The sequence below is a fragment of the Narcine bancroftii genome, chromosome 6 (assembly GCF_036971445.1).
Source record: "Narcine bancroftii isolate sNarBan1 chromosome 6, sNarBan1.hap1, whole genome shotgun sequence".
In the NCBI taxonomy this organism is placed as follows: domain Eukaryota; kingdom Metazoa; phylum Chordata; class Chondrichthyes; order Torpediniformes; family Narcinidae; genus Narcine; species Narcine bancroftii.
In genome coordinates, this window is record NC_091474.1 from 64,881,143 (window position 1) to 64,895,811 (window position 14,669).

The 14,669-nt window shown below is 43.3% G+C and overlaps 1 protein-coding gene across 1 annotated transcript in view; it reads right to left on the minus strand.

Annotated features, from left to right (window-relative positions):
- Positions 1-14,669, minus strand: part of nid1a (nidogen 1a) — a 135,529-nt gene that overhangs the window by 49,421 nt on the left and 71,439 nt on the right. Inside the window, exons 12-13 of the mRNA XM_069885171.1 lie at positions 13,859-13,981; positions 1-67 (exon numbers count right to left, since the gene is read on the minus strand). The exon at positions 1-67 is cut by the window's left edge and continues 152 nt beyond it. Of these exons, the coding sequence (XP_069741272.1) occupies positions 1-67; positions 13,859-13,981 (190 nt within the window). The remainder of the gene's footprint in view (positions 68-13,858; positions 13,982-14,669) is intronic.

Consider the following 14,669-nt stretch of genomic DNA (forward strand, 5'->3'; position numbering starts at 1 on the left):
AGCCCTCTCGATTGTATGTCGCTCAGGAGATCATCTCTGTGACGCTCACACAACGTCTTCTGGGGACCTGCCATGCAAAAAGGCAAGATTGGTCTGAGTACACATAGGAAGGCTCTCTCACTCACTAGGACATACAATGGTGCTTCAATGAATCAAATACAAAATGTTTCTGAGAAATGTCAGACCCATTTTAATCAGGATACGTCTTCCCTACCAATACTCTTTGTCAGATGATTTGACAAACAGGCATGGATTGTTTGAGAGCAAGATGTCTGACCCTTTTGACCAGAGAATGAGTCACACTGAACCACCCACTTGCTTTCTTAAATATTTTTATTGAGTTTAACATTTAAGTATACATTAAAAAAATGACAATTACATAGGGATGTGTATACAAGTAAACACACATGAAAAAAAATTACATCAAAAGTTATTTGTAGAACCTCCAACTATGGATAAAAATAATGTAAGCAACTGTGTCACACCCATTTATTGAAATAATTTGATAAAACAATAAAACAATAAAGTAAAAATAAACAAAGACAAAAACGATAAACTAATCGAACCCCTCCTCCTGAACCACCCACTTAAGATCAATTGGGCTCAGGATGTACTTCCTTAACTCCCACTCTTACCTTCTCTTCTTGCTCCTAACTTCTCTTTCTGCTGATGTTATCCACTAGGTCCAGCCCCCAAACCCACCCCACCCTGCCATTCATTGTAAAGGACATTACCCAAGAAGTAATGAATGATGTCAGAATGCTCCATTACCTGCATCCTTCACCCAAAGTTGTTAGGGTAGCAGCGTGTACAAGCCAACTTCCCCAAAAACCAGATTACTTGGCGCATGAGCAATCTTTCAGTGCTTCCTATACACATACTGCTGCATTTTTTTCATTACTACAGTATCTACTCTTCATCGGTTGTATTTCCTTTTAGTAGGTCCTGAAAACTGCTACAAAAAAAAAAAACATTCTCAGCTTACTCCAGGACTCTGCCCACCTGCCTGAGCATCCTACTTGCTGTACAAGAACCACCAATAAGTTTACACCATCTCTTCGTGGAGAGAGTAGAGAGCACCAAGTTCCTCGGAGTCCTCTGAAGAAGTGATAAAACATCTCATGTCAGGAAGGCGCAACAACAACCACTCTTCCCGAGAAGACTGAGATGGGCAAGGGCCACCATCACGTCAACCTTATCGAGAGCACCCCAGCAAACTGCACGACAGTGTGCTACAGTTGCAATGGAGCATCAGGATCGGAGGTCAAATCATAGGACCACAAAAGCAGCAGGGAAGATCACTTGGGTTTCTTCCCCTTCCCTCAATGTGATTTACTAGGATTGTTGTCTAAAGAGAGCTCACAAAATCAGCATCTGTCAGCTGCTCCTATTAGGAAAGTTTCAGAGACGGAACCAGCTCATCCCCATGGGCAGTGAGACTGCTCATACAAACCCTCCGTGACTCAACCATTTATTTATTTTAACATTTGTATGCAAGAACTGTGCATGTGTCTTGTTTATCTGTATGCACGTCATATGCGTTTGCAGTGTGTTGCACCAAGGGCCAGAGAACGCTCAATGCCTGAGCAGTGATGAAGCTGGGTCAACGAAAGCTTGAGTTGCTTATGTGTAGAGGGCTATGATCGAATTACGCCACAGGGCCTGCTTATGCACCGTAAAGTTAGGAATCAGTGATCAATTGGTGGAATATGTGACACTGGACAGCATGGAAAAGTAGAGCTGAATGGCCCATCTCCATGATGCACAATTCAATGATTCCAAAGAGTGTCCTTACAGAGTCAGGATGAGATATGAATGCCATACTTCCAATGCAGCCCAACCAACACCTTAGAGAACTGTAATCTGCAACTCATCACTTTACATTCTTCCAAGCTCTGAGAGATGTAGCCTACTCAAATTCTCATTGTACAACAGACCTGTTGTCCAAGGAACTCATCAAGTGAGATTCACTGATAACCATGTGTAGCAAGATATATTTTTTAAGGTAAGACCAAAATTAAAACACAGACCACGACAGCATAGTACAGGTCTCTGAATATTAGCATTTCCCATTCTTGATGTTGTGCCAACCCATATATTCCTTAAGAAAAAGTACTAAACCCTCCTTACCCAGTAACCCTCTATTTTTCTTTCATCCATCTGTCTAAGAGTCTCTTAAATTACCCTATTGTTTCAGCCTCCACCACCATCCCTGGCAAGGCATTCCACACACCCACAACGCTTTGTGTAAAAACTTAGCCCTGACACCGTCCCTACACTTCCCTCCCTTAATTTTGTATGTGTCCTCTGTAGAGTTGCATCATGACCTCTCTACTCCTGAATTCAATCCCCCTATAAATGAAGCCAGCATTCCATAGGCCTTTTAACTATCCTATCAACCTGTGCGGTGACCTTGAGGGATGTATCGATTTGAACCGCAAGGTCCATCTGTTCATCCACAGTCTTAAGTAACCGACCATTAACCCTGAACTCAACCTCGAGTTTGTCCTTACAAACTGCATCACCTCACACTTTTCTGGATTAAAATCCATCTGCCACTTTTCTGTCCAACCGTGCATTCTGTCTATATCCTCTTGTAACCTTTGACAAACTTCAGCTCCATCCACAACTCCTCCAATCTTCATGGCATCCACAAACTTACTGACCCATCCTTCCACCTCTTCATCCAGGAAACTTATAGAGCAAGGTCCCAGAATAGATCCCTATGGGCCTCCACTAGTCACTGACCTCCAGGCAGAATATGTTTTGTCCATGACTACTCTCTGATTTCTTCCTGCAAGAAAATTTTTTTTTATTTTTAATCCACACAGCCAACGTTCCATGGATCTCATGCCTCATGACTTCTCCAAATGCTCATAGATCCTATTCTTAAGAATCTTTTCCAATAGTTTGCCCACCACTGGTGTAAGACTCACTAGTCTATAATTCCCAAGACTCTCCCTATTACCTTTTTTTAAGCAAAGGGACTACATTTGCCGTTCTCCAATCCTCCAACACCTTCCCCTGCAGCCAAAGAGGATTCAAAGATCATAGCTACCTCTTCTCTCATTTCCCACAGCAGCCTGGGGTATAATCGCATCCAGCCCTGGGGACATCAATCTTGATGTTTTTAAGAAGATCCAATACTTCCACCTCATTGTCCAGCACACAGGCCTGTTCTATTTCGACCTCATGCTGATCAAAGTTCTTTTCTCTTGTGAATTCTGAAGCAAAATATTCATTTAGGACCTTCCAATCTCCTTCAGCACCAGGCACATTGCCTCCTTTATCCTTTAGCGGTTCCACCTTCATTCTCCTCATCCCGCTGCTCTTCCCATATAGAACACCTTGAGGTTCTTAATCAAAGGCCTTCTTATGCCCCTTCGAGCTTTCCCAAGACCTTTCTTTGGCTCTTTCATGGCTACCATATACTTCTCATGAGCCCTTCCTGATTCCTGCTTCCTATATCTAACATGCTCATTAATTGCCTCACCTGTTTCGGCAGCCATGGTTCTCTTTCCCAACCATCTTTTCCTTGTCCCAGTGGGACAAACCTATCCTGAACCCAGCACCAGTGGTCCCTAAACTTCCTCCACATTAATTCTGTGCTTTCACACTTGAACATCTGTTGCCAATTTCCTCTCGCTAATTCCTGCCTCATCCCTTCATAATTAGCCCTTCCCAGTTAAGCATTTTCCCAGTTTGACTGTTTTTATCCTTTTCCATAGCCATGTTGAAGCTCAGGGAGTTGTGGTCACTCTCACCAAAATGCTCCCCCACCTGACCAGATTCATCCCCCAGAACCAGATCCAGTGTGGCCTCGCCTCACATTGGCTGGTCCACATACTGGGTCAGGAATCCTTCCTGAACACACCTGACAAACTCAGCCCCATCCATCCCTCTTGCAGTCAGGAGATGCCAGTCAGGGAAGTTGAAGTCACCCATATCAACAACCCTGTATTTCTTGCACCATTCCAAAACCATTGCAATATCCCTGGTGTGGTTACAATAATGCTTTATATGATTGCACCTTTACTCTTGTACTCAATCCAATAGCCACAAAACCCAGTGGATCATTTGCCTTGCGAATTGTTTGATGCACTTGCCTGTGGCCTTCAGTGACTGCTGGGCAAGGATACTCAGGTCTCTGAATATTAGCATTTCCCATTCTCTTACCTTTCAAAAATAAACTCAAGCATTTCTGCTTTTTCCACTAAAGCAGATAACCTTAAATTTTTCCACTCTCCACCCAAACTATTTATCCAGACTGAAGTTTATTGTCATCTATGAAAGTAGAATGCACAATTGCAATGAAAGCCTTACTGTGTACTTGTAAACATAATGATAAATCCTTCATTCATTATTATCCGAAGCAATGGAGGATTGCTCATGTTGCTGTGTTGCTTAAAAAAGGCTCCAAAATTAACTTTATAAATTATAGGCCAGTGAACCTGATGACAGTAGTAGGTAAATTATTGGAAGGTGTTTTAAGAGATTGGATATACAATTATTTGGATAGCAAGGGACTGATTAGGGATAGGCAACCTGGCTTTGTGTGTGGTAGGTCGTGTTTAACCAATCTTAGAGAGTTTTTCGAGGAGGAAAGACTGTGGATGTTGTTTACATGGACCTCAGTAAGGTCTCTGACAAGGTCCCACATGGGAGGTTAGTTGGGAAGGTTCAGATGCTCGCTATTCATGGTGAAGTAGTACACTGGATTCGACAATGGCTGGATGGGAGAGTAGTGGTGGATGATTGCTTCTCAGACTGGAGGCCTGTGACTACTGGTGTGCCTCAGGGATTGGTGCTGGAACCATTGTTGATTGTCATCTATTTTAATGATCTGGATGATGATGTTGTAAATTGGATGAGCAAGTTTGTAGATGACACGAAGATTGGAGGTGTTGTGGACAGCGAAGAAGGTTTTCAAGCTTGCAGAAGGATCGGGACCAGTTGGTAAAATGGGATGAAAAGTGGTAGATGGCATTTAATGCAGACCAGTGGGAGGTGTTGCATTTTGGAAGGACAAACCAAGAAAGGACAGACATGGTAAATGGTAGGGCACTAAGGAATGTGGTAGAACAGAGGGATGTGGAAATATAGATACATAATTTCCTGAAAGTGGCATCACAGGTGGATAGGGTTGTAAAGAGAACTTTTGGCATATTGGCCTTCATAAAGTATTGAGTACAGGAGTTGGGATGTTATGTTAAATTTGTATACGACATTGGTGAGGTCAAATTTGGAGTATTGTGTGAAGTTTTGGTCACCCAACTACAGGAAATATATCAATAAGATAGAAAGAGTGCAGAGAAGATTTCCTAGGCTGTTGCCTGGACTTCAGGAACTGGGTTACAGGGAAAGGCTAAACAGGTTAGGACTTTATTCCCTGCAGCATAGAAGAATGAGGGGAGATTTGACAGAGGTATTTAAAATGATGAGGGGACAGACAGAGTAAATGTAGGATAGGTTTGTTCCATCAATGGTAGGTGAGAGACAAACCAGAGGACATGGGTTAAGGGTGAAAAGGGAAAGGTTTAGGTTGAACATGAAGGGGAACTTCTTCACACAGGGAGTGGTGGGAGTTTGGAACGAGCTTCCAGATGAAGTGGTGCATGCTGGCTCAATTTTAACATTTAAGAGGAATTTGGACAGGTATATGGATGGGAGGGGTACGGAGGGTGAATGATTGGGTGCAAGTCAGTGGGACGAGGCAGAAAAATGGTTTGGCACAGTCGAGAGGGACCTGTTTCTGTGCTGTATGGTTCTGTCCTTATCCTCATCATTAGCTTGTATATCCTCATCAATTTTCCTTTTCAGTACCAGCAATTGGGACTGGGGTTCAAATCCCTCATTGTCTGTAAGGAATTTGTGCGTTCTCCCCGTGTCTGCGTGGGTTTACTCTGGGGGCTTCAGCTATCTCCCTCTGTTCGAAATGTATCGGGGGGGGGGTGTAAATTGGGCAGACGGACTTGTGGGCCGAAATGGCCTGATACCGTGCTGTAGGTCCAAATTAAAAATGAACAATGAGAAGCCAGAGGAACTTGGTGGATCAGCAACATCCATGGGTTGAAATGGTCAACCATTTCACAAGATTCCAGTATCTGTAGTTTTGTGCTTCTCAAATTCTCCAGTATTGGGATACAGCTGAAAACTATCATCCCTGGGACTGTGCCAGTCTGACCCTGCTGTCATTCTGGTAAATCCACTAAACCTGTGGTCACGAAGAGTTTGGAAATGGGAAAGCTCATGTTATATCAGGTTAGAAAGCAGGCTCTTTACCATGACCTATGAAAGGAACAAGCTAATGCTGGGGGAAGGGAATGAGGGTCGAGGTCAGATCGAGACCAAAGGCCAACATTTCCATATTCAGAATAAACAAGCCGACCTTGATCGGCCTCGCTGGGATATGGGTGTGGAAGCATGCAGCAGTTGAAACACAATTCTTGTACCCCCTGGGCAGAAAGGTTGCAAATTTATTCCTTTCTGCATGTGAACCCCTCCAGTTTCCAGACACGAGGCTATTTTAATCTTCGACCATAGCCTGAACTACAGATGTCTTTAATGTAAAAAAACTTCATCGTCTGCAGCCAATTAACTATCCTGAGAACACCAGTTAAAATGAACTAATTTTTACTCCACTGAGTCAGACTGACTTTACCACATGCTCAGACATGTAACTTTTATTAATTGCAGGAAACAATTATATTGTATAAATCAAGTATACAAGAGGTGACTGAGGCAGCTGAAAGATGTTTGACACATTAGCCCCTATTTAGCTGGTAGAAGAGTATGTCAAAGAATGGTCCTCAATTCTCATCAGCCTTTTGTTTTTAAGCCTTCTATAGCAGGGGTGGGCAACCATCTTTTTTTTAAAACTCACATTCCACCTAAGGTATTCCCTTTGCCATAGGTGCTCTGTGATTGGTAAGGGATTGCTTCAGATGGTATGTGGGTAGAAAGAAAAAGTTTGAAAACCACTGCTTTAATCGTACCTCATTGACTCGTCATGTGCACCGTTTCAGAACTCCAAAGAAAATGGGCCGATTAGAGCTCTTGTTTTAGTAAAATGGGATTATCGCTGTAAGGGATAGAACAGACAGGAGGAACTGAATGGTCACATAACATTTCACACAAGCACCACCACAACACAAGTCACAGCCCAGTGATAATTCAATACATTGGAAGAACTGAGGGAAGGTTTATCACAGCCTGTTCCAGAATTCAATACATTTGCCAAGACACTGTGATTTTGCAAAGGGAGAACCATTCTGACTGCTGGAGAGAAAGCAGCTTTTTGAAGCAGCTCTTGTGGCCAGCCATTTTTGTTGAATTCAGAGCAAACCACGCTCTGTGAATGACTGGGCCTTTTCGGTGGATTGACCTGTGCCAGGAGGGTCTTTTTGGGAAGCAAAGTGCTTCATTTTGATTGTGACTAACAGTGGAGTCACTTGGAGAGACGGCTTCATTTTAAGTGTGACTGGCAGTGAAGTTACTTGGAGAGACTGGTGCCAAGGTCTTGGAAGCTTTGTGGAGGCCGGCCAGTTCAGTCTTACTCGAGATGGCGGAGGCCGACAGCATCGAATCCATGCTGCTGAAGATCCAACTGCGCTGGGCAGGTCACGTCTCCAGAATGGAGGTCCATCGCCTTCCCAAGATCGTGTTATGTGGCGAGCTCTCCACTGGCCACCGTGACAGAGGTGCACCAAAGAAGAGGTACAAGGACTGCCTAAAGAAATCTCTTGGTGCCTGCCACATTGACCACCGCCAGTGGGCTGATATCGCCTCCAACTGTGCATCTTGGCGCCTCACAGTTTGGCGGGCAGCAACCTCCTTTGAAGAAGACCGCAGAGCCCACCTCACTGACAAAAGACAAAGGAGGAAAAACCCAACACCCAACCAACCAATTTTCCCCTGCAACTGTGTCTGCCTGTCCCGCATTGGTCTTGTCAACCACAAACGAGCCTGCAGCTGACGTGGACTTTAACCCTCCATAAATCTTCGTCCGCGAAGCTAAGCCAAAGAAGAACAAAAGGACCAGGAGTGTAATGAACATAGCTCGTGTGGATGGACATTTCTTCAAAGGCAACGCAAGGAGAATTCATGAATCTGTAGCAACCACAACTCCAATGTTCCCATTAATTCAGGGCATCAAATTTCAAAGGCCTACACTTCAACACTGAATTTGAAAGACTGAACTTTGAAGTAACTTCCTGGATTTTGGCCTGGAATGCAATAGTTTAGGTATATCACACACATACATTAGACACCAGCACATAGCTAGTGATAGATTTAGTGTTAAGGATAGTTTAAAAGTTAAGACCATAGTTGAAGAATTAGAAATAAAATTGTTTTAAAATTAAATACTGTCCAGTTCATTGCCTATTGTTCCTCGTTATGTGCAGTTTGAAACAGCCAATGACAATGTTTCTCAAGCAAAATATTTCAGTAACAACTGGGTCTCGAGCAGTAGTTCTCAACCTTTTTTCTCCCACTCACTTACATACCACTTTAAGTAATCTCTTACCAATCACAGAGCACTTATGGTATCAGGATTACTTAAGGAAGAATGTGAGTTTTGAAAAAGGTTGTCCACCCCTGTTCTACAGCATACTCCATAGCTAATCTAAAATTTCCCCAGATGTGAATGAACCCTGAAGTCAACTCATTATCAAAGGTCAGGTTAGAGGTGTTTAAGACAGGTGACCCAGCCCTATACTCAAGGCTCACACCATTGTGAGCCTCCCATCGAGCTTTGACCCACTTCAGTGTGTCTACCACCCAAAGAGGTCCACAGTAGATGCCATTTCTCTCATCCTCCACTCAACATAGGACACCTATATCAGGAAAGGACGTACATGGTAAATGGTAAGGCACTGAGGAGTGGGGTAGGAGAGAGGGATCTGGGAATAAAGAAACATAATTCCCTGAATGTGGTGTCACAGGTGGATAGGGTTGTAAAGAAAGCTTTTGGCATATTGGCCTTCATAAATCAAAGTATTGGGAATAGGAGATGGGATGTTATGGTAACATTGTACAAGAGATTGGTGAGGCCAAATTTGGGGCATTGTGTGCAGTTTTGGTCAGCTCAGTTTTCAGTACCTGTGGTGAAACCACTATTATATCTATTTGCCATATGTAAATGTCATGACCTTTCCTGGTTGACCCTGCTCTCGCTGGCTGGCTCGTGACTCCTCCCTCTTTCTTCCCCATAAAGGCCATCCTGCCACAACCCTGCCCCCAGTTCAGTGTGAGCGACCAACACAGGGATGCTGTCCATCTCTTGCAAATAAATGCTTTCAGTTTTGATTACTTCAGTCTTTGCACAATTGATTGTGCATCAAAACCACAGTCCCCCCGTAAGTTCAAACCTCAAGACCTTGGCCTCAGCACCTCCACCTTCAACTGGATCCTTCTCCAACAGACAGCCATCAGTGAAGATAGGAGGCAACACCACCTCCACAATTGTACTCAATCACAGCTCAGTCCCCTTCTATTCTGATGCATGTTAGTTGACTTGCTGGATTGCTTGCGGAAGAACCCCTCTCACTGGTACACTGTCACCTGACATCTGGTTGGACTCCAGTGTCAGTTCTGTTGTTTCACCTTATCCCTCCCCACATTAACTCATTGCTGCAAGGGTTGGGTTGGTCTCCCTGTTCACAGAGCCCCCTTGCCACAAAGGTAGACGAGAGAAAGCGAGAGAAGGAGCAGGCAAGAGAGACATGACTGTTTCCAGGAACTTGGTTACCAAGGACAGCAATGTTATCAAGAATGCCCAGGCCAAGATCCACCTTTGGCATTTATTTGGTACCACAGAAATTCAAGGCCCTTAATTACCCTTTTGACTTTGGTCAGGAAAGGGGCTGTGATTCAGCTATGACTTTGAAGCAAGGATAAGCACGTCTCACAAATTTGGCTGATTTCTTTTGAGGAGCGGACCGAGAGGATGGACAAAGGTAGGTCAGGGGACACATCTACAGGGTTCTGCACGGCCGACTGGTCCAGCAGTCAGAGTACATGGGATCCAGGGTGAGAAAGCACATGAGGTACAACACTGGATGCGGTCAGAGGCAGAGGGTGGTAGATTGGAGATGGGTAACAAGTGGTGTGTCACTGGGATTGGCCCTGGGTTCATTATTGTTTGCCTTATACATTTAGGATTTGGAAGAGAGTATAAGTGGCATGAGTAAAATCGCAGATGCACCAACATTGATGGTGGAGGGTGAGGAAGGTGGTCTCAGGTGGCAGGATCTAAATCAGTGGTTCTCAACTTTTTTCTTTCCACTCACATACCACTTTAAGCAATCCCTATACCATCAACGATTAGTCAGGAGTTGCTTAAGGTGGGATGCGAATGGGAAGGGAAGGTTGAGAATCACTGCTCTAGACCCAATTGTTACTAAAATATGTTGCTTGAGAAAAATTGTCATTGGCCCATTTTCTTTGGAGTTCTGACACCGTGCACAGAATGAGTCAATGAGGGACGATTAAAACAGTGGTTTTGAAACTTTTTCTTTCCACCCACATCCCACTTTAAGCAATCCCTTAATAATCACAGAGCACCTATGGGTTAGAGATTACTTAAAGTGGGATGTGAGTGGGGGAAAAAAAAATTGAGAACCATTGGCCTAAATCATCAGGGAAAATGGGTAAGGGAATGGGATTTTTAACAAGAGTAATGTGTTGCATTCTGAGAAGTTAAACCAGCTCGGACTTGCACAGTGAATGGCAGGGTCCTGGGGAACGTTATTGAACAGTGAGACCTTGGGGTACAAGAGCATGGCCCTGTGAAATTGAGGAGAGAGGAATGGCAAAGAGGGCAGGATGTATAGTATGCTTGCCTTCATTGGCTGAGGCACTCTAAAGGAGTTGTGACATCATGCTGCAGCTGTACAAATCATTGGTTAGGCTGCGTTTGGAGCATTGTGTGCAGTTTTCAGCACCATTCTCCAGGAAGGATGCAATTGAGCAAGAGAGGATGTGGAAGGTTTCACAGGGATGCTCAAGTTTGCAAAGGATAAAGCTATTTTCCTGGATTCAAGGAGGCTGAGGAATGATAATATCCAGGTTTATTAAATAGGGATATTATGGTCAATATGGCAAATGGCAAACACTCTTTATTCTCAATGGAGTCCAAAACTGGGGTGGTGGTGGGGCGGGGGGGGGGGGGGGGGTGGTGTGGTTCAGAGGGGAAAGATTTAAAGGGACCTGAGGGGCAAACATTTCCATACAGAGGGTGGTGGGGTGTTCAATGAACTGTCAGAGGAAGGACATGGGTATGAATAGGTTTAAAAGATGGTTGGGCAGGTATATGGATTGGAAAACGTTGGAGGGATTTGGACCAAATGCAGGAAAATGGGATTCGAGTGGATAGTCATCTTGATCAGCATGGGAGTTGGGCAGAAGGACATTTTTTCACTATGCTATACAACTATAAATCTGTAGATATTCACTCTGCTCTGCAAAACTGTCCTAATAGATTCAATCAAAAATCAGGAATAATATTGATTGATAATTAACTAGACAAGAAAACGATGAGTAGGTTGACCTTTCCCATTCCAAATGGCTTGATCTTGTCCTTCTGGTACCTTTTTGACGTTCCAGCATGTGAATGTTTGAAGAATGATTCATCATATGATTGCCTAGAAAAAGCTTGTATTCTGATCCTTGCAGTCTTTCATTTCTGGCCCAGAACAGAAGGCAAAGCTGACTTGGTCTCAATCAACAGAACATTTTATCATCTGACCGACTTTACAGAAGAACCATCCCACACCACAGCTATTGTGGGTCAAGACATGAAAGGTGCTGCTTTTGTGGTTTTAATCCAATGCTGTAGAAAGCTCAAGAAATCCCAAGGCCGATGGGGGGGGGTTTTAAACATTTTTGTGCCCCGTTCAATGGTTTGAAGCCTTGAGCGACAAGCACGGAAGACTTGACTGAAATTTTTGGATTCTTTTTAAAAAAAATTACATTTAGAAATAAATTTAAAAGAAATGAAATATTTGGATTCTATGATCCAAATTTAGTCCATTTTTACTTTTTAAAGTTGTGAGTCATGGCACAATCCAAAGATTTGCAGATGCCGGAATCATGAGTCAACAGAGAAAAGCTCAGGTCTGGCAGCGTCCATGAAGAGAAACAGACATCATTCAGGTCCGTACCCTTTTGAAAGACATACATACTGATGCTCCCTGGGCATTAGAGGTAAAGTGGCCTTCCTAGGCAGTCCCTCGGGATTGAAGACTAGTTTTATTTGCAACATTTGAAGTGACCAATGTGAACCAAAGGCTCCTCCGCGGACGAGGCAGGAGGGGCTTGGCAGCACTGGCTTGTTTGTGAGGTGACGGTCTTCTCACTTCTTCCAGATGCATGGAACCGAGGGAGGTCAAAGGCCAGAACTTCGCAGGAGTCAGCGGGAGGCTTTTCAAGTTTTCCCCTTGCCTGGCTGCTAATCTCTTCCCACGGGAGAGGAAAGGAAGAGACTGTTCTGGGGTCTGGTGCAGGGCAAGCAATGGACTGAAAGCTAATGTTATGCTGCACTGTGAATGATGTTTCTTTCTGTTGAGAGATTCAACTGAACCTCCTCCCTTAGGATGTACACAAATTATGGTATAACTGAGAAGGTGACTGCAGAGCTCTCCAAAATGTACTGGTTCATAATTACTCCTCAATCAATACCACTCTCTCTGGGATCACATTGAACACAAATTCTCTGTATTCACTGAAATAGCAGCAACATTTCAGAAGTATTCCAGCAGTTGCAAAATGCTCTGGAATGTCCATAATTTGAAAGAGGCTGTAAAAATTGCTTTACTGAAACTGCAAATCAATTCCGTTAATGCACAAGATAAATTCTAAGGGTCCAATAAGATGAAACCAATTAATATCATTCTAATTCAGATGATTGGATAAACCATTATTGGCCATTTGCTGTTCAGTGGTTTGCCTTGCAGGGCAACTGAAAGAAGTTAAACTATTTTCCAACAGTTCAAAATGCAGCAATTTATAAATATATTTATCAGGTGTCTTCACAAGAGCATCTATAAAAGTCTACATCCTTTCAAGGGTTTTTTTTTCCCCACAGAGATACTGCTTCAGTGTGTTGCTAATGGTCGCAGATTTAAAGTAATTTGCAAAATACACGAGGCAATTGAGGAGACAGAGTTATTATCAGCTGGAATGCATTGAAAAGTAAATTACTGAAGGAAATCAGATAATGAATAGGAAGAAAGAGAAGCAGGATCTTGCAAAAGAGAAGGCAGAATTATTCTAATGTGAAGGCTGTTTTAACGAGCTTGGGGATGCATAACGGTTTGGATGTCCCATGTACCAATGCACATGCTGCAGAATCCGGGTCCTGAAGTTCTACAACTGCAACACTTGGCAAGTTTCCAGAGGGAAAACACTGCACAAAGAGAGAATGATCTCACCCATGACTTGAAACAGATCTCTTCAATAAAATGGCAAATTTACGATGAAACGCTAAAAACCACTGAGGAATTTAATGACGTACGGCAGGATTCTATTTTCAACATCAAGGTTTTTTTTAGTTGAACACAGTTTCAGGAAATGAAAACTATTTTTCTTTTACAAGGACAGAAATCACACACAACATTTCTCCTCGACGTGACGCAGTACAAACTTTGGAAATGAATAAATATTTGGGAAAGAACGGAGTTGACTGAGCCAGTAAAATTCAGAAATCACAAATGTTTGTGAGAAACTCAACTATCCCCAATAATTTGCACATGTTCTTAAATTTACCAGCTTTAAGCTTTGGATGATTCACTTCACAAACTTTAAGCAATGAAATAGATGGTGATAATATTTAAAGCTCGTGAGATCAAGTCCTTACCTGAAGGTATACACTGGAACCCATCACCTTGATAACCTGGGGCACATTGGCAACTGAAAGATCCAGGAGTGTTGAAGCATTGAGCATGTGGATGGCATCGGCTTGGCTGGCATTCATCAACATCTTGAGAAAGGGAATAGGTTGGATTAATAGGGGCACGACTGGCCATTCAAACACATCCGATGTGTTCTGCCTTGTGACCAATTTCTATCTTAATACCGCTCCTCCTAAAAGTCAGCCGTTTAAAAAAAAAAAGACCTATCAATACCAATGTTGACATTTTTAAAATCAGTCCAACAGCTCTCGGTAACTTCCAAATCCAGGGCAATGCTTTCAGGTCCCACCACCCTATGGGAAGTGCTTCCTCCCTGCAAGCAAGCACCCCCCCTTATTCCTAGTCCCCCCCCGCATTCCTAGTTTCCCTACAAGCAAATAGTTTCTCTCAATCTTTTGATCTCTGAGAGTGGGACGGCCTGTTCCTTTCCGATGCTGGGAGAGGTGCATCTAGCTTATGCACCGGTTATGAAGTGGAGGTTCCTGGAACACTGATGGGCCATTTTCTCTCAAAAATGATGCATTTCTTTCAGTTTCCATATTCTGAAATTATAGCAAAACTTAAGGCAGACATCAAAGTAAGTTTTAAACCAAAACACTGGCTGGTTTAAATATCATTCTGTTGCAGCCACACACCTCCTGGCTGCTGTTCATCTGAAGAAATATCTCACAGCAGCCTTTCAAAAATGTGTAACAAAATTTCAACCGTATTCCAAGCTCTTTTTGGAACAATACACCCAGAGGCTGGAGATTCAAG